Raw genomic sequence first — 27,293 nt, 5'->3', positions numbered from 1 at the left:
TCATGGGAAATTTTGTAAAATTGAAAGATAGAATTGAATTTGCATATTAGGAATAGAAACGCTGAGAGGATTGTTTTGTTTCTCGAAATCAATGAGTGATGTTGTGGATATTGAAATTGTAGTAGTATAACTTTGTATATTTAATGGAGGAATGCGTAATCGAGGGGCAGAGGTCGTACGATGAGAACAAGGAGGGATAGACGGCTAGGTACGAGCCAGACAAAGAGGGCGATAGCGACCGAGATGAAGCGCATGCTTTCGTAGGCGTGGCCAGGGTTATGCCACCGTGATAAAGATGACTATTTTGAAATCTCACTCAGTTTGACAGCGCCGTTTTAGTAGTGAGTACTAGATTTCTGTGAGAGTTCTGAGAAGTGTGTGTGCGGTGCTCGAACTGACTGGCTGACGTCTTGATGAATTACAACTTTATCTCGATGGCTCTGGAAGATCGGTCGAGCCCCAGTGCTGCGGCGAGCACAGACAGAAACATGAACTCGCCGAACTCCCCTGAATCCACCAGGACCTCTTCGTACACTTGCACGACTATACATCACGAGGACAACTCCAGGAGTTTCGTGTCTTCGCCTTCCACTTCACCGACGCACTACGTCCTTCCTAAGGTGGAGCAGGAAAGGTCTTTCTTCAGAATAACTTCTTTCGCCTTACCTAGCCCTAAAAGCGAATGCGAAAGGCAGAGTCCTGCGAGTTTTCGGTCTGCCTCTCCATCCGACAGCGTTTCTTCTAGATCCTCCGACAGAAACGAGCCCACGATTCAAACTCTCAAGTATTCGATAAACAATATACTGAAGCCCGATTTTGGCAGGACTGCAGTTCAGAGGACTAGGACAGTGCCGAAAATCAGCTTCAAACCTTACGAAAAATGCGAAAAGATCAAAGACTTGAAGCCTCTGTCGATGGCCCCCCTCGGGAGTCTCTGTCAGGCCGTTTCGCAGATCGGGAGCACGGTAAAAAGGATACCGGAGCCGATTCCGAGGTCGCAGAGTCCGGTGAAGAAGTTGCCCAGCGTGGAAGAGGTGAAGAAGGATGAAGATGGGGGCGTTCCACAACTTTGGCCAGCTTGGGTTTATTGCACTCGATACTCTGATAGACCAAGTTCAGGTAAAGTACCAAAATTTTCTTTCAAACCGCATGAAAACGTTCACACAGAATAATTATTTTGTCTTTAGTTGTGCCACAAGGATCTGAATTGTAGTTAAATTCTAATTGATGAAATTTCTACAGTTCACCAGATAATTATGATTGGAAGTTAGATATAATCAAATCGGTTTGACGAAAAAGGGGGTTTGTTTGTTGTAAATGAGGTACCTACTTCGACTGGATATACAGATTGTAACATAAGTATACGTTAAAATATTGAAGTGACGTATTCCTGAGGCAATTTTGAGATTAAAAAGTCTTTATAAACTTGTATCTGGGAGTGCTTCGTTTGGGAGACACAGGGTGTTGAAATAGATTTTTTTTGTTCGTTTTTTTAAATAACTTTGGCAAAAAATAAGTCTTTCGCACGAAATTTGGACTCATGGTTTTTTGACGCGAGAAATCATAATTTCGGACTGATTTTCATGTAAAATCTAGAGGGCGCTGCGTACGCTGAAATTTTTCAAAACATGGTTGGTTTTTGTCATGACTTTGCGAATGACTTTTTTGCGAAAGTTATTTTCAAAAAACGAACAAAAAATCAATTTCACGACCCTGTATCTCCGAAACGAAGCATTTCCGGACACAGACTTTTTTCTTAAAATTGTCTCAGGAATACGTCACCTGAATATTTTAACGTACTTTTGTTACACCCTGTATAGTTGAATAAACTAAGCAACTAGCAAAACAAATCATCATAATTTTCCTTAAGGAATTATGCTTTTGTTGATTGAATTTTTTCTCGAAGTTGGAGGTTTAGGACTTGAAAACCTTGGTAATTTTCGAAATTAAATCATGATTTTTTTTTGTTTCTGGAACTATTCTTAGAGGCTTCAGAAAATACCCTCAAAAAAATTGAAAAATGGTAATTTTCCATTTTTTAATCAAAGATAAAAAAAGAAACCTACCTACTTACCCACTTGAGCACTAAACCTGTTTTCATGTTCTGACTGTTTTGTTTTCTCATTGACAAAAGTTATCAGAGTATTCACTCGTATGTATATATATTTTCAATTTTTCATTGTTTAAAGAATTGTCACATTATTTTCAATGTATCAATAATTGAATTATTGGAAATTTACAGATTTCATTTTAATTTTTCATATTCATTCATTTTCGATACCACTGTATTCATAAAATATAAGATTTTTACGTGTGCCTGTATTCACAAATCAAAAACATAAAAATTGGCGTAGAATACCGTACATTCACATGTGAATTTCCAATTCACATATCAAATATGTCATGGAATAATGTCTGGAGATATAGCAGGCCAAATATAACCGATCAATCTCTCGACATTTTTCAACACCTCTGTAATATTATATGAAGAAAAGCATTGTTGTGCATGAAAATATATTGCCCATTTATATTCTTGATCTCATCTAAAAGCCTATAGGTATGACAATATCTGAACGTATAAAACTATATTAGTCCATCAGTACGTCTGTAGACGATAATTTCCCAAAATATGTAGGTATTTCTATATTATATACACCTACTTGACCAATCTACAGTGATATGTTTCTGTTCGGAACTGTGATCAGAGCTGAAACTTTCATTAGTTGTCCCTCAAGGTCTCCTTTTGGCCTATACTTCAATTTCACTTTACGTGAGTAAATTTTTGGAATATTTGTAGTGAAAATTGCCAATTGTTTTCTAATATTGAATTCTCTGTCAACGATGAGAAAACAGGTTATTGAATTTTATATTTATCAAAACTTCCATTTCATTAGTTTTGAGAACTGTTGACTAATCATGTATTATCTAAAAATAATAAACTTCAAGATATATTTAGATGAAAATTAAAACATCATGAAGAATGTTGGTGAAAACTGGATCACTGTCTAATAGTAATTAATCCTTAAGGTATTTATTGAGCACAAATGAAATTTCTGTTGTGAAAATGTTTTTCTGACACCCAGTAGGGTCCGTGTTTTTCATTATAATAGAAAAATTTGTTCAGAAAGAGATGAAACTCACAATAAGCATTTAATTTTATATCAAATCTTGTATAGACCCAAAGAACTCAAAATAATTCATTTCTAAAAAACAGAGATAGGTATATTAGGGTTAAACGACTGATTTATAGATAGATGGATAGGAATTTGTTTAACAACATTATGTAGGTACAAAAACATATACTTGCAACACGCCAAAATAGATGCAAGATAAACAATAATATACTCAAAAAAGGTGGGATTTATTAAAAATTAGGCGATATACATATGTGCAAAAATCATATAAGATCTTTTGGACGCCTCCTATATATGTGTTGTTTGGAGATTTTGTATGAAACATATTTTGTGAGTATGAGTAAATTTCAAAGGTAAATTTCTATATGGAAGTGAAGTTCAAAAATGATAAATATAATAATAACACGTTCAATTTGTGACTCCCAAGTTGGCATTTATGGGTATATTAGGAACCTACATGTATGCGTGGCAACTATGCAGATTTTATCTTTTTGAATGAACATTTGTAAAAAGAAGTTGATGAGTTTTTTATATCTTCCCATTGTTATATATGGACTGTCAGTTTTTCATTATAAACTCATTTTGTTAATTTATATTTTATTGCAACTTAATTCAAATGCCTCAATTATACAGTAGTTGACTTTAACGGTGAAAATTTAATTCACATCTCGATGTGAATATAATGATTAGCTAGACATGCTATTTTAATTCTCTGGCATGCATGATTTCAGTAAATTAATATATACCTACAAGTTTCATAATCACACACACATACACAACGATTTTACATCTAATACTGGCTGAGATGAAATGCAAAACAGTTTATCATTAAATCATCACTATTAGCAATTCACATGGGAGTCAGCTAATGTCTTCTCACCTGATGATTATGCAAAAAAATGTGGCGATAAATTCAAAACTAGTTGTGAGAAATTAGTTGTTTTGCCTCTTTCTAGTTATTTAAGAAAAGTAAGTATATTAGTTTCTCTAGAGCGTTTTTGGCACGTAAAAATCTTTCTCTTGATAGAAACAGTTCTTAAGAAAAAAATTCAATAGGTTTCGTATCAGGAAACCTAGCCAACTATTATTAGAATCCTTCAAGATGCATCTGTCATGCGTAAGTAGGTATATATATATTACACAGAGTTCACCAAGGAATATAAAATAATCAAAACATTTTATAAACCCTGGCTGATACGAATATACCATCTTTTTATGGAGATGAGGTGAATTTTTTTATTTCTGATTGAATAATTTTATATGATATTAACATTTTTCCGTTCGAATATTGTGATTAATATGGATGCTATTGAAACTTTTCATTCATAAATTGTTTGGTAGTGGCCATATCTATGAAATAATGACGAGGATGTCCATCATTTCTAAAAAAGTGTATTATAAATGATGAATTAGTTTTTGATGCAAGTAATTTTTATTGAAGTATATTATATCAAATTCAGTGAATTTTAAAATTGGGATTGCAAAATGAATTCGCAATTCATAAAGTCTAAATCAGGAAAAATGTTTCATACATTTTCTCTTCTTGCTTCTTTGTCGTTCTCTAAATAATCTTTAAAATAAATGCACGTTTTGATGAAATCAAAAATTCCAAAAATGTATAGACTTTTAGATTTATAAACAATTCCACGTGAATAGCATACATAATTCCATGACAGCACGAAATGTCATCGCAATAGACCTTTTCTTTCAGGTATTTCTTTTACTGATATTTCCATGTCTTCGTCTATCTGGTCATTCATTACAAAATTGTTATTTATGGAAATATTTTTTATATTAATCTCATTATGACATATGTAGATCGTTCCACTAATGTATATGACTCTGTATATTCCATTCAGTATTGAACGTGTTTGATTTATTTTCCAAGATATGTGTGTTCAACTGACAAATGTATTAAAATTCTTAGAACGGTCAACCTTCTATATATTGGTGAAGGTGTTGGTGTTATACTTTCATTTTATTAAATAATGCTATTAGATACTTTTGATAATATATATTATCAATGTTCAATGAAAAGCTCACAATAAACTGTTATTTCAGTGAATTAAAATATTTCTCGAGTGAAATTACATATTTGGATCCCAAATCTAGAGGGAAGAAACAAATTTAAATTTTATAGGGAATTGAAACCCACAGTAATACACCGGAAAATAATAAAACTCAGTAATACCTGGTTAATACTCCTTCTTTCAGTTGGATGTTTTAAAACTCCTATAATTGCATCTCAATATTAACAAAAATATGTCAGATGAGACTGGAGAGAGGATTCGAATATATTTCTGCATTTTATATTGATGAAATAATTTGCAGTTTTGTGCAGTTTGATATGCTCAAATTTGGCACAATTGACGTTTTTTGCGATATTGTGTCTTATTTGTATTGTTATATCCTTGCCAATTAAATTATTTTAGATTTCAATTTACATTTATACTGTTTGTTCTGTATAAGATGACCGACAAGTTCTGATTGTTATGAAAGAACTAGCTTCTTAAACTCACGATAGTACGTAATCTCATCCAGTCTATGGAATTGTAACTGTGTTGTTAATTTGTTTACAATTTTCCAGAAGAAGGAAATAAACATTTCGGAAAGCTTGACGTAACATACCAAAGAGTTTTTCTTACTCCCTGGCATACATGATATTTATATGCCAAAAAATATTAAAACTAAAAAGAATTTGAATACTAAATTGAAAGATAAAATGGATACTACAAAAAAGTCAAATGTGATTTATAACATTCCTTGTACCAATTGTAACTTGAATTATATTGGAACAACATCTAGAATTCTTAATGATAGAGTAACTTCACATAAAAGTGATATAAAGCTTAATAAGAAATCATGTGCATTAGCACAACACTCTATAGAAACAGGACATAAACCAAATTACCCTAATATCAAAGTTTTACATACAGACAAAAAAATATTTCCAAACGCGTTTTTCTTGAAATGGTTGAAATTAATAAGCCTTCTGATTGTATGAATAAGAGAACTGGCATTGATAATCTCAGCAGTGTATACAGTAACTTACTGGAACTACATCAAAAACATAATAATAATGAAAATTGTATCAATCAATAACTCTCTTTCTTTAGAGTCAAAAATTATGAAATCATCATACCCATTGTAAAATGACATTTATGTGAAGGTATGACATTTGTCAAATCCAAATTAATCCTATACATGTATAACTTTTTCGTCAATTTATATGTTCAATTTATTGTTTTTCGCTCATTTTTACTGTAAGTATGATTTGTAATGTTATTCAATGGCGAAAATATTCACAACTCATCAAATTATAGGCCCTGAAGAAGCTTCCCATTGGAAGCGAAAGCTTGGCAAAGTAAAGCAGAGTTTGATTTTTTGACTGAGAGACCCTGTTAATCTTTTTTTGCCGTATATTTCTCAGTCGCTAAGATTATCCCCGTTCGAAGAATAATATAATTAAGTTGTCGATTATTTTGAAAATTATTGACGTTCAAATTGGAAGGGGAATATTTTTAGAAGAAGTATGAAGCCAAAAGCAAATCTTTCCTTAAACTATCTCCTTTTGAATTCAAATGAAATTCCTAATGTTGGGATTAATTTATCTAACCGGAATATGTATTGTACAGTACAGCTGAGTTGTCTCTTCTGGTGTCATGAAGTCGTAAAGTTTTGAAAAAAATTGTACACTTCGTACTATCCAAACCGGTGCTAATGAGGTGATGAAACAAGTGTTTTGTCCCGAAACTTCGAAGTACATCGTTGTGAATGATGGCGTCCCATGCGTCCCATTTTGTACCAATACTTGGGCGTTCCTGTATGGTATCTGTTCCATAACGACAGTTTGGAATACAAACAAGAAGGGTTCATAAAATTAAAGAAACACTTGAAATTAAACAATTTTTTATTCGTTAAGAAACACTCACCGAAATTTTCACTTATGTACTGTTTTGAAACATTGAAAAACAAAATTAAAAAAATAACTTGACTAAAAAGTAACTTTTATTACTGGAGTTTTTTCCCAACACCAAATCGTTATTTTTAACACCTCGACACGTGTTTCGATCATCAATTGATCATCTTCAAAGAGGAAGATTAATTCAGATTCAGTTTTAATCTTCCTCTTTGGAGATGATCACTTGGTGATCGAAACACGTGTCGTGGTGTTAAAAATAACGATTTGGTGTTGGGAAAAAACTCCAGTAATATTCATTACTACACCAAAGGTTCCAAACAGTGCATCATAAGTAAAAAGTAATTTAACAAAATCATATTTAGGTTGTCGTAATTAAAACCCCAGTCAAAGTCACTGATACTGTGGCTATTTTTTTTTTCTTTTCGCTGAACCAGATTCCCATTTTCTCCCTTTATCTATATCTCTATTAGTGTCTAAGCCTGACATGATTGATATATTATGAATAATGCACCAACATTGTGTCCGTAACTTGAAAAATAATAATAACAACATTTGTTGGTACTTATTTGTTTCCCAAAAAACTGATGTGATTTTTATTGTTCCACATTCTATTGAAACACTAAAACTGAATAAGACTTCAAACAAGGTTTTTCCAAATTCAACTGTGAAGTAACAACTTGCCATAGTGATTTCCAACAGATTTATACTACTTCCAACGCGTTTTGTTAAAAATCACAACGGAGATATCGAGTCTCGAAGGAACAACAAAAGAGCTGAAAATGGTCATTAAAGTACCCGAGGATGGGTAAAGAAGAAATTACGAGGTAGTCAAAAACTTGTTTCAGTAATAATGGCGAAGTACGCTGCAAACCAATCGAGCGATTGGAAACACCATGATGATGTGTAAAATGATTGCCGATTTAAATTACAAATGCCGAACCCGTTTTATCCTTTTAGTCGGAAGATGTCTCTTCATTTGGCATCGTAATGAAGACCACACAAGTGGAAAAGTGGATGTACCAACGATCGAGTAGAATAATTGATTCATTTCATATCGGTACGATCTCGCTCAACATTTCATGCAGACGTTGAAAGTAAGTACACTTGGGGCAACGAAATATTACACATGCGTCATCATTGGAATAATAAGCAATGAAACAAATACTTTTATGCAGCTTCCTTTTTCACAAAACAATGGAGACTGATCAATACAGCAATGATCCGACTCAGCCAATCGTGCTTTTGGAATTCGAATGCGGTCCGACTGCATATATGAGACCTTGGTCTGAGAGGAAAATTTGTTAAATATACTTTTACCATTGACGCTGGTTTCCCCTAGAGAGCCATATTTTCTCCAACCCATTTTTTATTGTATATCAACGGCTTATTGGAAAAACCAAGAATGGAATATACAGGGTGGACCATCGAAAACTCGACATGGAGGTTTTGGGTACTAATCTTGCAAATCCGAAAAAACGTTCTGACAGGTCGATTTTTATTGGAAGGGGTACAGTTTTTCCCATTTACAGCGCCGTCACTTCAACCCCGGAGCAGTGGGGTGAACAACCCTTGGAACGGTGTACATTTTTTTTTAATTTGTACGTATTTAAAAGAGTCCTTTCCGATAATTACCTTTTTCAATATTGTTGATAGAAACAAATTGTTGTACGTCACTGACAAATTGGAATGTATTTGGAACTCTTTCATTTGTTTCTTGCTGTTTTTATTTCTCATTTTCATGTTGAAAGCAATATCTACATTATTACTAATAGTGAGTGCCGTAAAGTGTTGCTAAAGAAACAATGGTTCACACAAGTGTAGAGAGGGTTGAGTTGATTAAACTGTACTATGGAAATAGATGTTCTGTGAGAGCCGCTGAACTGTTCAAACAACAACATGATAAGAATGTGTCGCGACAGTATGTTTTCGATTTAATTTCAAAATTTCGCGCAACTGGATCTGTAGCAAATAGAAAACGGCAAATCGAATCACCAGTAACAAATGAGGCGACACAAGTGGCAATTCTGGGCCATGTTGAGCTTGACCATACTTTGAGCACAAAAAAGTCATGAACTAGCATTCGGCGTATTTTGAAAACCCACAAAATGCATCCTCACAAGATGAAATTTACGTAAGAACTGAATGAAGATGATTTCGATCGACGCTTGCAATTTTGCGAGTTGGTTAGTGTTTTGTTTTCAACATTTGCTTCAGTGATAAATGTTCTTTTTTTATAAATGGTACAGTTATTCGTCATAATTGTCGCTACTGGGCTAATTCAAATCCTCACATTTTTCATGAAGTGCATATACAACGTCTACAAAAACTTAATGTACGGGCTGGAATTTTTGGTGACCGTATAGTTGGCCCATTGTTTTTAGAAGGACAAATGTATCTGAAGCTTCTGGAAGATACTATTAATCCCCTTCTCACTGATATTATTGAAAACGACCACAATTATCGGGAGGATCTGTTAATATTTCAACAAGATGGGGCTCCTCCGCACTATACTCTGCCTGTTTGGCGATATTTAGATCAGACTTTTCCGGATCACTGGATTGGGAGGCGAGGCACTATCGAATGACCACCACAATTATCAGACCTTTCGCCGTTAGATTTCTTTCTGTGGGGTCATTTGAAAAGCAAAATTCACTGTACTCCCCCTGCATCACTCGAAAATTCACGACAACTAATCACAAATGAATGTCGCGCCAAATCACTCCAGAAATGCTCCATAATGTTCGAGAACGTTTCCAGCAGAATCTCTATTATTGCATGGAAGCTGGAGGTGCCCATTTTGAGCATATGCTAACACGAGAATAAAGTAAGTAACTTCAACTCTAAATTCAATATGGTTCGTCCAAATTAAAAAAAATGTCAACCGTTGTTCAGAGAATTCCAAGATATTTCAAACGGTATGCGAGTCGCTCCCAGTTCCTCATTAAAATTCCAAGGGTTGTTCCCCCCTCTGCTCCGGGGTTAAAGTGACGACGGTGTAAATGGGGCAAAACTGACCCCCCCCCCAATAAAAATCGACCTGTCTGAGCGTTTTTTAGGAGTTGCAAGATTAGTACCCAAAACCTCCATGTCAAGTTTTCCATGGCCCACCCTGTATAGTTCTGCTGACGACGGCGTTTTCATTATTCTGTCCACTTTTACATCCATTTTCACAAATCGATGACGCATGTGTATTCTTCCGTTGCACCAACTGTGCAAACGTTGAATGTAATCTTGTCGAGTCATATGATACGGCGGATTGATATTAATCTGAAATAAATAGGAGGAGCTCTGATAAGTTAATGAGCAAAAGAAATTATACGAATTTAATTTGTAAAAGCTTCTGATTCCGTATCTTCATTGTTAAAAGGGTAATTCTTGTAATGATGATTCAATTGAATGATTGGTCGCGTTTCGTGAAATGTTTGCGTGCTTTCCATTAATTCCTCCTAATTTGTAGAATTAAATGGAAAGGTAGGTCCATAATTTGCTTCGGGTGAATATTGTGATGTTTTGTTAATTCTTCATAAAATTGTTTGTTTCAGAATTTTGTGTATCTGTTCTCTAGCTTCTTGTGTTGCTTTTTTCCATCGTTTTCATCATACTCTTTATAATTCATTCTTTGAGTTCGCATTAGGTATACGAAGTAAGAATGGAAGAAAGTAAAAAATGTAGAATGATAGCTCCAGGATAGGTCTATTTTGTAGAATTAACTGAAAAAATAGGTCCGTAATTTGCTTCCTTCGACTGTTTTGACATTGTGTTAATTCTCAGTAACTTCTTATTTTATTGAAGTTGCCCATTTTTTAATTTTTGTTTCGTTTGTTTCCGGGTCCACATTTCTAATTGATACCGGGAATTGAGAATGGAAGAAAGTTAAGAATGTATAAGCAAGATGTATATTGCACTCAACTTTTAATAATTCCACCTGGAACACCCATTGCATTTATTATTTTTTGCAGACATCATCTATACGATTGCAACCCAGAGCTCTTTGAATTTTTTGTTCTATCATTGATTCTATAAATAAATTTTCATCTCTTCCAGACTAATTTCTGGAAGAACCACAATCAACAACCATTGCATGAATCATAGTTTCATTTGCAAAACATAATTTGCGTTTTGTCAAAGATCGAAAAATGAAGGGCCCCAGTACACTTCCAAGTGGAACACCTATGTCAGTTCCGCTATTTCGTGTTTATCCAATTTCCACAATAATTCTGATCTGTCTACTGATCTGAATGCTCTTTTCAAATCTGCATCTACAGAATTCTTCCAAAACTTTCTGGCAAATTTCGTGCATCGCACTTACTTTTCCTATCACTATCTCTACCATTTTCAACTCGTGAAAATACCAGTTGTATACTTATTTGTGTTTGAAAAAACATCGCCTGAAGCCGAACCTTTTCTCACCCTCTAAATCAAACACATCATCGGCGTCTGTATTTACGAACTGATTTTTTATAGGTCAAATTAATCAACCCGAACGGTAATACGGCTTTCAATTTCTTAGTAAAGTGGTTACGGATTGTGAATGTGTCATCGCTATCATAAATCATCGCTAGATAATGCGAACAAAAATATCTCATCCCGTGCATCTTATTGCATGTATCAACGCTGATTCTAAGTGCCTTTTAAATATTTTATTTTTAGCCCGATCTCGAACTTGGGTATTTAACGAAAGCCTTGTAATTTATACTCGGTTTGTCCGAACAAACCGAAACTTTATTGAGTACTGTATTGACAAACATATCAAAAGCTCGTTAAGGATTGGTGAACAAACGAAATTATCGTGTTTTCAGTTCTGTGCTCGGGAGCAAATTAATTTCGATGATCGAAATTAGGGAAATGTTGTTGGGTAAGTTATTTATCTTCATTCAATACCACGTATTGAGACAATAATTCAGGCACGCAACCATTGCCCGGAATCAGTCAATTGAATTGTAATTTTTTAAGCGTCCATCAGCAAAGTGATTAATAGTTTTATTCTTCAAGTTATATACAGTTACATTTACGGCAGGTCACAAAACATGTCGATACTACACTATAAAGTGTACACACGTTATATATGCGAGAGAATAATAATATAATAATAATAATAATAATAATAATAATACGGCACTCTTACGGTATTGACGACACACCGGTGTTGCCTACGCTCCGGGGGATATTGAATCCGTTGTGGGGAACGAGAAGTGCCGAATTTATTGGAACTATTCGTTCCCCACCCTCAAGCTCATACAAGCTAATAAGCCTGATGTAGTCCTTCTCGACCACCAGACCAAGACGATATTTGTCGTGGAGTTTTCAGCGCCTGGCGAGACGAATATCGTCAGAAAAGAGGAGGAAAAACGGATAAAATATCGAGATTTTCTCTTCCAGATCACTCTGTCAAGATGGTTGTTCTGATTATTGAAGTCCTTGGTGGAATAATGTTCTCTCTACTCTCGAATCTTAAAATCATACCGGCTTGCCGCACTATGGCAGAAATCTTAGCCGCACAGATGCATATTCTTGGCTCACTGCGCTTGATTGCGCACATGATTCTCGGACCCAATGATCACTTACCCCACGGTGTGGGAAGAGGTCATTGGTTGACAATGCTGGCGCGCCCATATATCGGGGCTTCTGGGGATAGGGCCTGACCAGCGCACACTACGGTGAAAAAAAAATAATAATAATGTTCATTTATAAATATACAACAACACAAGATAGTAACATGCAAACAAAGCAATACAAACAAACATGGAGAAACCCACTAAAATCGAAGTTGTGCGTGGGAATTCTTTAGAGATGTTTTATTTTTGAAGATATACAATATTATATTATACATATATAACTGTCGTACATCAAGTAGCTTTGAATCTCTAAAAATATAATTAGAGGGGTAGTCATTCTTTCTATTGTACATAATTTTAATTATTTTTTTTTGTAATACCTCAGCTTTTTTCAGGTGGATGTCCAATATGCCACCCCAACTGAGTATGGCATATTGGAGCCTAGATTGTACCAATGCGTAGTATATTATTTTGAGGTGATTGATATGGAGAACAGATCTCAAGTACTTGAATTTATACAATAAACATCTCAATGATTTAGTTATTTCTCTAATATGTTCATTCCATCTGAGATGTGAATCAATTTTGACTCCCAGGTATTTCTGTTCTTAGGACTTCTATTTTTTTCCGTGGTTATTTATTTTTAATTCATTATAGTTTGGTAGTTGATTTTCGTAACTTGCAAAGGGTAGAAATTTTGTTTTTTCAAAATTGATTGTGAGTGAGTGTATGATCAAACCAGTCTTTCAATACATTAATTTGGGTTTCAACTTTCATTTTCAATTTTTCCCAATTATCATCAGTATATATTATGGCCGTATTATCTGCAAAACTGTAATGAATGAACCCAATGTTAAAAAAAATATGTAAAAAAGACATAATTGTTACTAATTTTTGCTGGAAAAGACAATAGTATTGCATCACTGTGCATATGTGCACTTGTCACAGAAATATCCCTATCAACTTATTTGTTTTTATATAGAAAAGAGGCTGTAGGCTTTCTATTTCTCCATCTCTATAAAAAATGTAGGAATCTCATTCCGAAACATCGATGTCCGCCATTTAGAATAACAGTGATACATGTTAGTGAAATTGTACTTCTTTCATACTAACACCTGGACTAAAAAGTCCCGGGACTAAGAAAAAAAAAACGTGTTTTTCAAAAATTGGCTTTATTGATCAACTTAATCTCCATCAAGAGCCTCATTTAAATACCACTTTTGTAGAACGGCCTCAAAATAGGTCTCAGTTTCAGCAATAACCTCTTCATTCGAACGGAATTTCTCACCGGTGAGCATTTTTTTGACATCTGCGAACAGCCAGTAGCCACTGGGAGCCAAATCCGGCGAATATGGTATCTGCATCTGTAGAGTAGGGAGGGTGAGCACTTAGGCCACATGTGACCCATTGTACATCCTCCCGAGGAGTTATCCTCCTAGATCATCGTCTATCCTGTCCTTTCCAGAAGGTGGACAGGTCACTAGGAGACAACTCCTTTATATCGGCAGGGGTAGGCCAAGACTCGCCGAATACACACTCTCTTATTGACGATAACTCCGGACACTCGCATAGGACATGCCTGACAGTTTTATCTTCCTGTTTACACAAACTGCATAGAGGTGTGTCCCTAGATCCATATTATGGAGGTATTTCCTTAGTTAACAGTGGACAGTCAGAAATCCTACTGTTGAGCGTAGATTTTTCTTGGTCATCGCCAGATATTTCTTCGGCGCCAGCTTCCCAGGGTCGCCCATCAAAGTGATCCTAGCAAAATTGCATCCTTTGATTCCATCTCATCTCTTCAGGGATTGAGCGTGGGTGTGACGTTCGGCTAGTTCCGCAATTGTCGAAGTCATCAGGCCGTAGGTGCCACTGGGTCCTATAATTCTTAGTCCAGCCGCTTCCTTGGCTAAAGAGTCGGCAATGCGATTTCCTTTACTCCTGTCGTGCCCTTTAACCCACCTCAGGATAATGTTATACTCTACCGAGGCTTTGGCTGGTGGCACTCTAGTACTAGCTCTGAGATAACATTTTGTCTGTTCAAGGCTAATAGGGCTCGTCTGCTGTCAGTGCAGATTGTTATATTTTTGCCAGAAATTCCTTTCTTGGTTATTTCTTTTATGGCGATTGAGAGATACCAGCCAGTTCTGTTTGGACCACGCTGGTATTTTTTCCCATTCCCTACTTAATCCTTAGGCTTAGTGATCTGGAGTACATTCCACGTCCTGAGCCAGCGTTGGTTTTTGAGCAGTCTGTATATATGTGTATTGCATTTGTAGCATCTGACTATTTTGTTTGTATTTTGTAGGGTTTAATAAACACAAATCTGGGTTCAATTGCATCACTGGTTGCCTGCAGCGGAGGTTGCTCAGTAAGCGCTTCTCGCCACAGGCTCATCCTCGATTGACTCATTCCTACTTCGAGGTTTACACCAGCCGTGCGCAATCGTAACATGGCCATTAACGCACCCTCCTTAACGTACAGGTCCAGAGGCATCATACCCGTAATTAATTCCATTGCCGCGGTTGGCGTGGTTCTTATGGCTCCTGTAATGTTTAAACAAGCCAGTCGCTGTATTTGATATAATTTTTGGATGGCCGTTGCTTGTAGAACTTTCGGTCCCCATGCAATGGCTCCGTACGTTAACATAGATCTTATTATTGTAGTGTAGATCCAGGTAACCACATGGGGTGAAAGACCCCATGCGCGTCCCACTGTCCTCCGACATTGCTCATAAGCCACATATGCTCTTTTTGCTCTACTCTGTAGATGAGAGTTCCATGTTGGCGTCCTGTCGAGGATAGTACCAAGGTATTTCACTTCTTCAGACAATTTTAGTTTGCTTTTGAAGATTTCGGGAGGTTTTGAGCCCGATAAACTTCTTTTTCTGGTGAAAAGGACCATCTTAGACTTCTTGGGGTTGAACAACAGTGAGTGTTCCTCAAACCATGTTTCTATTAATTTGAGGCCATCCTGCGCTCTATCTCACAGCGTGTTCACAAATCTGCAAGATAACTATGTCATCTGCAAATGCAATTATGTACAATCCATTATTGTTGAGGTGATTAATCAGGAAATCCAGAACTATGTTCCAGAGAAGGGATGATAAGACCCCTCCCTGTGGACATCCCCTCATGACCAGTCCTTTCACTGTGATGTCTTCTACATTAATACTTATTACTTTACTAGAGAGCATCTTGAGTATCCATTCTCCCACTACCAGGGGTACATCCCTGGAGTGTAGTTGCTGGATAACTGTTGGAAAGGTTGTTTTATCAAACGCTCCCTCGATATCTATGAATATACCCAGGTAATATACGGGGTAATCTATTTAAAAAAATATTCAAAATGGTGCTCAGCTGACATGTTAAAACATCTTCTCTTATCTGAACCCTTTAAACTCAGTTCCGATATACCAGGTTGTTCAAAATTCAATAAGGAGAACTGACTTTAGACGAGCCCTGTATACAGATACACCATATTACGGGCATCGTGTTTGGGCATAGTTTCTATCGAAACATTGCCTTTTATCTGAAATCAATAAAAGCGACACGCTATTTCAACACGTCGCCACTGAATCCAGTCGCCAACAATGGCCTTATTTCTTATGTTGATGACCGGAATTAATCAAGCATATTCTATTGTTCAGAAGAAGTTTCGAGTAATTAGTTAGGGCTCCCGAATTTCGTCGGAGATCTGATAAGAAAAGGAACGGATTCCGACCATTCCACTCACCTTTGTGTATCTCTTCACTACCATTAATGGGCGATAAGCCAAACTCGGCTTGATATATTGAGGGTGGAAATCGGGAGACGGCATAATGAATGTGGAATTTGTTAGGCCGAGAATACACTCCTATAACTAACGTAGATGTGTATAATTTATTCGACTGGTCTGCCTTTTCTTTATGAACATCACCGTATAAGGTTTCTTAGGGAGAGGAAGAAATTTTCGAAAGTGTTTGCCGAACTAGACTTTTTTATCAATTCTGGATTTTCACATGGTGTTTCTTATAACATACTTATATTCAAAAACGTTATTTCTGATATCATTATGGACGATAACTCAAAAAGTAAGTTTTTATCAGAAATTTAATTTTTAATGAAAATCCGACTTTTGAAAAACAAAAATAAATGTGGATTTATGATCAAATTGAAACTTTTACGGTGAAGTAACCGAAAAAACAATCTATTTTTCTGGAATAACTCATACAACCTTCTTTAAAGTGCTTGAAAAAATCTTCATTTTTGATTTTCATAGTCCTTAGTATCAAAACTAAGCGAGTTATGACCAAAATAGTTTTGGTCTAAATTTTTTTCAGGAAAAAATTTGAAAATCACCCCTTAATCACTACCCCAATTGAAAATAATAACCACTTTATCATTCCCTTGCAATAAACTCTAGAAGTTTGACCGATTCGAAGTTCTCAGTTTCGAAAAAACTTCAGTTTGAAGTGAAAAGATACTTTTGTAATCTAGCAAAAAATGCATTTTCTTCAGAGCTTATTGTTAGATCACCTGAAAATGAAACTTTTAACAGGTGATGATCGACTGTATTGCCAAACATGTGCCAGACTAACTGACTGAAAACAGACTGACTGACTGAAAACAAGTATAACTGAGGCACCAGTCAATCTAATAATAACACTGATGATCTTCGAACATGACTCAACCTCGGACAGAAGCACCAACCTGTTACGAAGGTTTGAAGTAGATGAACACTTCAATTTAGCAGACCACTATTATGATCTTCATGCAGTCATTGTTCACTGTGGTTTTGGCATTATTACGCCTTGGTCAAAGATGAAAAGCACTGTTTAAAATATGTTCTGTTTTCCCGTTAACCAGCTGTCGCACCCCTACGAATGACAATCCTCAGAAGAAGCTTGTGCGAGCTAAGGATTAACGAGGTCTTACCTTTTAACGTGTCATTCCTAACACTGGTTTAAGTTTGACGATAGTCGTGTCACTAAGTGTTCTGGCGACGTATTGAATTTATTGGAGCCTCTGGAGACACCCTACATTTTATTTTATGAGAAACAGAGGACATTGGCATATTAAAATCTTCAGATGAAGTGGTGCTGCAGGTTTTTCTGCAGCTGAAAAAGCAAATGCGCCACTGGAATCAATAAAGTCGCCTCGAATCGCCAATTAATTTTTCATCAAAAATTTTTCAGTTGTTTTTCTAAAAAAGCTATTTATTTGCAAAATTACACAAAAAATCTTTTTATTTCAAGCTGATTTTTTTTCAAAACGTTGAACTCAAAGGCACCTTTCATCAAATGCAACAAAATCTGTAATGCTATACAAACCAAAAGCTTTTTTCTACTTATTGTGACGAAAGAATGATCTATCAGTTTTCATATCTAAACTGATTATTGTTCCTATCACCTTTATGAAGTTAAAACACGCGAGGGGTTGACAAAAACGATAGTAATTTACCATTCCCAGGGTCATCAGTATCTTCATAATGACCCTTGTACATGTAACTGATGCTCCTTTTCTCGACAACTACAATTATTCAATTGTTTTATGTAATTTACTGATAGTTTTTGACAACCTGGCAGTACCTAGACTCAAAAAAGTTTTGAATCTTTCTTTGTCGCAAAATTGACACAATGTTCATGTGAGAGTAGTTGTTTCAGAAGGATTGTTTCTTCCAATTTGTTTCTGAAAAAGCTTTTGTGTATACCACATACATTTATATGAAAAGTTTTGATTATTCTCATTTCTTTCTTCCTTTCTTTTGAAGATTTTCACAATTTTTGTTCTTGTTGTTGTTTTTCCAAGAAACTGATATCGCCTAGAAATATTCCCTTTTCAAAATCTATTGTAATAGCGAAATATATATATATATATATATATATATATATATATATATATGTGATATGTATTCAAAAATAAAGTTTGTTAAGATCAAATCGTATGGTGTAGTTTGTGAAATAAAATTAATGTCCTACCATTATATGTACTCCCATTATATGTACGGAGCTATTGTTAGGAATCACACGTTGAAAGGTAAGACCTCGTTAGTCCTTAGCTCGCACAAGTTTCTCAACTTCTGAGAGTTGTCGTTCGTATGAGGGCGACAGCTGACAGATTTCATTCAGAAATTCTATCCAAACATACAGAATGAAGATTACGTTGCCGCAACTGATTTCAGTGAAAAACACACATTGGTAGAGATTTTATCAATACTTTTATTTACATTAATGAACCACGATATCAATCGTATAGAAAAAAATCAGAAATCATGTCTCAGATGGATCTACAGTATTCTCAAAAGCTAAGATCCGCAAAATGGTTGAAAATGCGAAATCGTCGAAAACTTTATTCTCATATCCCAATCAATTATCAATAAACAGTATTCCCCATATCTTTACGATAAAATAAAATATTCAACAGATATTCATAACTTCAATTTACGTCATAAGGGTCATATCTCGCTTCCTCCTTACAAAACTTCTCTGTTCCGAAGAAGCTACACCTAGAATGTCTTCAAGCTTTATAATGAGATTGACCCATCATTTCGTACTATGAAACAATATTCATTTCGAATGAAAATGTTGGCCAAAAATGAATAACTCAATATTACCACATGTAAAATTTATTTATACTTCAACATTTGTGAAATAAAAAAAAATATTTGCATGCGAACTAGAACTTTTCCAAATTGTTTTCAGTTCCATTTTGCATTCCTGTTTAAATATTTTAATGTTTTTATTGGACCATATAATTGATTGCAAATAAAAATTATTATTATTTTTTTTTATTATTATTTAAAACTATTGTATTTTCAATCAAAAAGCTATCAGTTTATTTAGGAAGTAGGATATTAAGTACTATTTTATTGAATTTATATTGCTTCCAGTAATAAAGTACCATTCCACTGCCAAAAAACTAGCATTTCATTAGCAATTATGAGGACATAAATCAGGTTTCATTTCAATTTGGGATCTTAGAACACTACTTCACAAGAAATGTAGTTGAATGAACTATTTGGAATGTGAATTAAATTTCAATTAAATCATACACGTGAATCTATCTTTCACTAGCCATATTTTCTTCAGGTTGTGTGATTGATGACTTGTTTACTTTATGGTAATTCATGATCACTTAAATGAAATGAATAAAAACACCTTTGTCTAAATACCATTGGAAAATTTTATTTTACGACCGGTTTCGGGTTTGATCCCATTATCCAGTATAAAACTGAAATCTGAATTTGGAACCTCGATTTTATAGAATTTTCAGGTATGCTGCAAGGACAGGTATTTGAGAAACAGGATGCCAACTTAAAATACCATCTTGAAAATTCTAGGGGTAACCAGAAACATATACCCCTAAACGAGCAACTTGATTTATGTAGGTCTCCACTTTTGAATTTATGAGTTTAACAACCCCTAGAATGTTCAGGATGGTATTTTGAGTTGGCATCCTGTCTCTCAAATACCTGGCCTTGCAGCATACCTGAAAATTCTATAAAATCGAGGTTCCAAATTCAGATTTCAGTTTTATACTTGATAATGGGATCAAATCCGAAACCGGTCGAAAAATAAAAATTTCCTGTGGTATTTAGACAAAAGTGTTTTTATTCATTTCATATAAATTTTCTTTAAGACTGCAAATGCAAAATACACGGATTACAAGTTCAGCGCAGAGTTGTCAATTTCAATAAAAAATGTTCACCTTCATGAAAATTTACATTGTTGCAAAAAATCTGAAGCGAAAGTAGTAGGTCCACTGTTGTAATGTGTATATTAGAATATTTACTGCCTTCAGCTCAGTACAGAAAAGAAAATCACATCAAAAATACAGTTAACAAGTTTAATACGAACAAATCTTATTATTCAAAGCAAACAAAAAATATTTTTGAAAATCGTTTAATTGGACATTTCTCACATTCACATATCATGAGAAAATTATCACCGAGTAAAAAAAATGAGAAGTATAAAAATTAAAAATGAGCATACAATTAAAAAATATATAAAAATATATTTTATTTCTGACCGGGATATTATAAGCTTATATCGTCATAGTTACGCTATCAATAAAGAGGGTCATAACTCCCTTGGGACATTATAGATTTTATAATTTCCTCTACCTTTCACAAGTAAAAATAAATAGAAATGAAAACTGAACCATATTTTATTTATTCACGTCATTACAAATAATAAATGTACAATTTTGAAATGTTCCCTGAAAATTACTTCCGCCACTGGAAACAATTTCTTCTTTTGTATGGCTGGAGCTTCTGTTCACTACAGTCGAGGTACCTTCCTTTAGGAATCTGATAACATCTTTAGGAGATAAAACAGCAGACTTTTTCGGCTTATAACTCTTACTCTTCCGTTTCAAAAAAGCCTGTAGTTCATTGAACTTGGTGATATCTCGTTTCTCATGTATAGTCACCATCGATTTTAGCATTGACCATTTAGTCCATAAAGAATTCGGACTATACGTTTCTGACTGAAACGAATAAACACAATTACTACCAAATCTACCGAAAAACATAGAAAATTCCTTACCAGTTCTTGAAAATATGCCAGAAATACAGTTTCAGTGACATTTTTTGGCATAACATTTTTCCGTGTCAGCCAGTCCAGATATATCTTGTATTCTTTTTGGTATACGGCTTCACTTTTCGATGGAATTAATGATTCTCTTGCTTGTTCAGCTGTTTTCAAAATATCCTCCATTATATTTGGGGTAGAAAACACGTTTTCACCGCAAACACAGCTTGATAACAAAGTTCTATTTATAAACAAGTAACATAGCAACAACCTAGCAACAAGAAAACTCTACTATAATCAACGGTACCTGATTCAAATATACCGGGAAGGTAATGAATTGGTACATTTTTCCGTTTCAAAAATGAACAAAATTTTATTGAAATCGGTCAGAAATAAAATTATCTATGTACCACGGGAATTAATGAGCCTTAATAACCTCAGGCAATTGCTGTCCCTCGGGCCAGAGGCCCTCGGGACGCAAACTTTGCCATCGGTAATTAAGGCCCTCCTAATTCCCTTGATACATAAATAACTATAAAAAAACGCTCAGATGACCCATAAATAGTCTCTCTCGGAGGAATCAGTCCAGTCATCACCCGAAGACAATTGTGGATACTAACAATCGAAACGTCGCATCGTGAAGTAATTTGGTTTTGAATCTTTTTTTTATTTATTTTTTTAAATTTTTTTATTCTTTTTTACTCTGTGATCTTGTTCATCTTTTATCTTGGTTATTTCATTCGTTTTATTGTATTTTCATTTCACGTTTTATTGCTTAATTTAATTGATATTTTAGCTATTCATTCCAATTTTATTTTACTGGTTGGGATTTCCATTGTCTAATATGATTTAAAATCAATAACATAACAAATGAAATTGAAATGAATAGCTAAAATATCAATTATATAAAGCAATGAAACGTTAAATTAAATTACAATAAAATGAATAAAATAATCGCGATGAAAATTACCACAGAGTAAAAAGAAATCAAAATAAGCAAAAAATCAAACTATCAAAAATTAAATTTTATTTGTTCTTCCATAGAAGTGGACAATGATACCCATAAATCAAATATTTTTTGTACAGAATGTGAAGTTTTAACTGTTTAAAAAAATCTGTTCAAAATATGTTTTTCCGTTAATCAGCTGTCGCCCCTATACGAACGACAACTCTCAGAAGTTGAGAAACTTGTGCGAGCTAAGGACTAACGAGGTCTTACCTTTTAACGAGTGATTCCCAACTAGACTGAATAAATAATGATAAAAAACAGATTCAATTTTTTTTGGATAATTTTCTCTGTCTGTATCAGTAGAGTAGGGAGGGTAAGTGTAGGCCCACAGCTTAGGCCACATGTAACCCATTGTACATCCTCCCGAGGAGTTGTCCTACTACATTGCCAATTATTTCTTCGGCGCCAGCTTCTCATGGTCGCCCAGAGTGATCCTGGCAAGACTGCATCTTTTGAATCCATCCCATTTCTTTAGGGATTGAGCATGGGTGTGACGTCTGGCTAGTTCCGGAAAATAATGAATGACCTGGTCTCATAATACTTTTCTTTTGTTGCAGGTCCCAGATCTAGACGAACCAAAAAACCTCAGAAAAATAGTCCGGAAGACAAGCGCCCCCGAACAGCATTTTCCAGCGCCCAACTCCAGAGGCTCAAACACGAATTCAACGAAAACAGATATTTGACAGAAAGGCGTCGACAGCAGTTGAGCAGCGAACTGGGCCTCAATGAGGCCCAAATAAAAATCTGGTTCCAGAACAAAAGAGCGAAGATTAAGAAGTCATCGGGTCAGAAAAACGCGTTGGCCATACAGCTGATGGCGCAAGGGTTGTACAACCACTCCACGGTCCCTTGTGATGAGGACGATATGCCCCTGTCGTCCTAAAGGGGTTTGTAGTTCCGTTTTGGAAATGAGCTCGAAGGAAATTTTGATCGAAACTGAGAAATGTCAGTATGTCACGCAAAACGTAGCTCCATCAAGAAAATACCAATCCACCACCATACAATTTAGAGGTGGACTAACAGACTTTGATAATTTTGGTGTAAAGTAAATGCTTTCAAATATATTTCCTGTTCGTATCGTAATGCAATTAGGTAACTACCTTTTCAGTAATATACTGTTCAATTCCTTTCACATTTCAAAATAAGAAATTATCCCTCTAAAAAGCTGAAGATCGTTTACTTTTGACCTCAAAGCGTTACTAGCAAGATATTACGAACAATGAAAAATAGACATCAAAGTAGTAAGGAATGGAAGATCTGGCAAATAGTTTTTGCATAAATGTTAAGCCATTTGAAATATTTCAGTTTATTATGAAGCTTCGATTATTTCAAAGTAGAAAAATTATCACCTGGAAAAATGAAAGTCAAAATCATTCGAATTTGTTTAATATCATATCATGGCCATATCACCCCAAATCTATATTGAAAAAAATGCCCAAAAACTATTTAGGGCGGCTAAAATTTTGATAGTTTATTTATTAGAATAATTTGATGGTATAGATGAAAAGCCAGACAAAAATAATTGTTTCCAGTATCTGCCAGACGTGATTGAAAATTTCAGATGCGAGTGACAATCGTCACGGATAGATGTAAGAGCGAGTGAGACCGCATATCAGCAGTTTCTGAGATCTCAGTAGGCTTTGGAATATATGGCAAGCACTAGTTGCAAAAATGTTGAGCCACATAAAATATTTCAGTTTATCGTGAAGCCTCATTTATTTCAAAGTAGAAAAATTATTACCTGGAAAAATGAAAGTCCTAAACATTCAAATTTGTTTAATATAATGGCCATACTACCCCAAATTTGTATTGAAAAGATTGCCCAAAAACTATTTAGGGCGGCTAAAATTTTTATGGTTTATTTATTGGAAATATTTGATAATATAGATGAGGAGCCAGACAAAAATAATTGATTCCATTATTTGCCAGACGTGATTGAAAATTTCAGATGCGAGTGACAATCGTCACGGATAGATGTAAGAGCGAGTGAGACTGCGTATCAGCAGTTGATGTGATCTCAGTGGGCTTTGTTCACAGAAAAGAAATTATATAGGTACTAATGACTAGAACGCGCATTTACTTGCAAAAATGTATGTGATACTTTGGCCATAATTTAAAACAAATTTAACTGCCTAGGACTTTTATTTTCAAATAATATATGCGCAGTTGCAGCGACTGCCGATTTCGCCTGCCAAATCCTCTATTTCTCACTGCTTTGGAAATAATCATTCATGAACCATACAAGTATATTTCTCTCACAAAGACGCCACCTATGGAACACTCTAATCTTGCTTATCTACGATAAACAATGACCTCCACGTCGGTCTTTTTAAAGCCAATTTTCGATATCGCCGTCGAACAGGAATTCGCCTTAATTATGTCTCTGCAGCTTTCACTGCAAGGCAACTAGACGAAACTATAGCCGAATGAAAAAACATACGTGATTCTGATCCAGACTCGATCAGCACTCGGTATCGAAATGTAGAGGCCCTTGTTTATCGGGCTTGTTCTTTGAGAACGACTAAGTTCAACAAAGCATTCATGATTCAGCCCAGCACCATAGATCACGCATGATTTGTTTTTTGGCTCTGGTTTGAGTGTTCTGCTTGAATGAATTTAATTCCTTGGAAGTGGGAACTGAAATTGCCTTGGGAACTTTGCTTTATCTTTGATAAGTCAAATTTGAGTTGCCTGTCGATCCAATATACCTCATTTTCAAAAGGGAAGATCTATTTTATCTAACTTCATCCTAAGGATTGCTTGTTTGTAGTATTTCCCTATATTATTACGTTTTTTCCGGTGGGTTGATTATACTGAACAATAATTAAACTTAACTTTATTTCACTTCAAATACAACAAACACTTCAACTAAAACTTCAACTATTATTCGAATGTCTAACGCCTTACTAGATCGCTTCGCGTACCGCACTGTAACTTCCACTTAACTGTGTCTATATGCTTGTAGCTAGCGTTTATATATCGTAATCGAATGCGCTAGAAAATTTCGCCGAAATTCCATCGAAATCGGTAGCATTTTTCTCGCTGCATCTAGAGCGGCAGCGCAAATCGTACATTCGCGTCCTCTTAGCTACGTCACGATTCGTTTATGGCTACCAGTGGCGTCCGGCTATTTTTTTAGGGCACGATTTACAACAATATTATCCGAAGTTGATCGAGTAAGAGACATAACAAGTTAAGAGAGAAAGGAGGACTACATAATTATTGTATTGTGATAAATTGAATTGAATGCCACTGAATGAAAACATTCATCAACTGATTGTTGATCTATTTCAATAACCTAGACAGATATGAACAGGAAAGTAGTTCAGAACAAAGTGAATATGGAAACTAGATTTCTCAATATACTAGATATGATTTCGAATCTCAAATGTTTGTCAAAATTCACTCGAGTTCGTTTTACTGTAACCAGCCCAGTCAACAAAATAATGCAAAATCTTTTCTGAAAGAGGAATTCAATATTTTTTCATTGATGAAATCAGTGTTACTGGTAACAATATGATGTAAATACTAATTTTTACCAAACAAAAAACATTTCTGTTATTTACTTATATCAACATTTAGGCCTTACTCAAATTACAAAGTAATCTGCAGTAATCAAAAGTATGATTGTATTTGTTTGAAGTACATCCATCGAAATTTTGCAACACAGTTAATGGCCTCTGATCTTATCCAGTGGAAAATATTATTTCTTCCTCAGAAAGCTTGACTATATTGTATTCTTCGAAATTGATGTAGAAATAGGAACGATCTCAAAATAAGTATTTATTATTCTTTGTACAAATAAAGTAAATATGTATTGTAAATAGTGTACAGTGTAGAAAATGTATTTGCATATCATGGTATACGTATTGAGTGTATAGAAACTTTAGTTGAATATTTATCTCTCGCTGATGTAATTGTGAATAATTTTGAGCTGTTATATATTAAAAAGCCTTCAAAATAGACTGATCAATAATTTAGATTTAGTTACAAGTGCAATGTTAATTAGGTGTATGTGTATAAAGTATTCGGTTGATTTATTCGATAATAAATCGTTCTTTATTTACTTGTTATTTCATTTCATCCTACTTTCATTACAAAAAACAGCTATTTGTAAGACGAATTGGAGGTAAGTAGAACGTGTTTTTTGATCAATTCGGGATATAGAAAAAACAAAAGGGGAATATTTGATGAAAATTATAATTGACGGTGATTTAGCTTGTGAATTCCAATAATAATAAATATTGGGGGATTGTCATAATTTGTAATGCTGTTATGTATAAGATGAACAATAAATAAAATGCTTTCATTTTATCTCCTTGAAATTTCCACTTATCTATTGCATAATATGTTACTGATTTATTTCTGCTTCCAATGAACATTTATTCAAAAAACCTCAAGGGGAATTTAAAAAATGTCCTTGTATAGAGCTTTCTTATCGAAAAGTAGGTCTGAAAATGACTATTTTTGTTCGCACGGTTGGTAAATACTTGTGAAATGTTACCTGTTTCTGTCAATATTGTTTTCTTATTATTGATACGAACTGTTTCGACTGTTGTCAAATATTATGAATATGTAAAGTTGGTCGTGTTTTGTAAAATAACCTGGCCTTTACCGACTACTCGAGAAAGGAGCTAAATCGCAAACGTGTGTTTCGGGGTTATTGTCCTTCGTCAGTACAAAAGATTCAAATATGAATGTGCTTCTTTCTAAGGAGTTTAAAATCCGTATCTACATTCGCGGCATGAGTCGAAGAACCTTGAGTTAACAAGGTTTCAACTGAAATTACAGAAGCCAAAAATTGTAGCAATAGAACCTCACGAAAGAATTATTTAATCTTTATTGCTAACTAACATAAAGTTATAAGCTTTGGTGCTACAATAATGGTTACCATGGTTCTTTTGAAGAAAGTTATTTTCAAGAGGGGATTCAACCAATTATGAATAATGAAAGCTTTGTCCAGAAAAACTCAATAACTATTTTAGGGTTTGACATCAAAAACCTGAATATATTTAAACCCATAAATAACTACAATATCCGATATATAGGGTGTTTCATTCAATACAGGAAAGTTGACAAATTCAAGTACAACATAAAGTGCTACCATCTCAAAAATAGTTTATTTTCTCTAAATCTTTGATCATCCAAAGTTTGCCATATT

General features: G+C 34.7%; 1 protein-coding gene across 1 annotated transcript; it reads left to right on the top strand.

The window, feature by feature from the left end:
• Positions 1 to 285: 285 nt before the first annotated feature.
• LOC111514796 (homeobox protein engrailed-2a) lies at positions 286 to 26,191 on the top strand. Its single transcript, XM_074186088.1, has 2 exons — positions 286 to 1,119; positions 22,690 to 26,191. The coding sequence occupies exons 1-2, from the start codon at positions 414 to 416 to the stop codon at positions 23,013 to 23,015; spliced, it is 1,032 nt and encodes a 343-aa protein (XP_074042189.1). The 5' UTR covers positions 286 to 413; the 3' UTR covers positions 23,016 to 26,191.
• Positions 26,192 to 27,293: the final 1,102 nt, after the last annotated feature.

Source organism: Leptinotarsa decemlineata, unplaced genomic scaffold (genome assembly GCF_025532065.1).
Source record: "Leptinotarsa decemlineata unplaced genomic scaffold, Ldec_3_MD MMD2_tig00078422_RagTag_RagTag, whole genome shotgun sequence".
Classification (NCBI taxonomy): domain Eukaryota; kingdom Metazoa; phylum Arthropoda; class Insecta; order Coleoptera; family Chrysomelidae; genus Leptinotarsa; species Leptinotarsa decemlineata.
The sequence above is the reverse complement of the archived record's forward strand: the minus strand, read 5'-3'. Positions and strand labels throughout refer to the sequence as shown.

What these genes read in the sequence shown, in the direction of transcription:
- LOC111514796 (XM_074186088.1), top strand. Translation starts at nt 414, where the DNA reads ATGAATTACAACTTTATCTCGATGGCTCTGGAAGATCGGTCGAGCCCC. An exon ending in CTCTGATAGACCAAGTTCAG is followed by an intron (nt 1,120 to 22,689) that starts GTAAAGTACCAA and finishes CTTTTGTTGCAG; the next exon opens with GTCCCAGATCTAGACGAACC.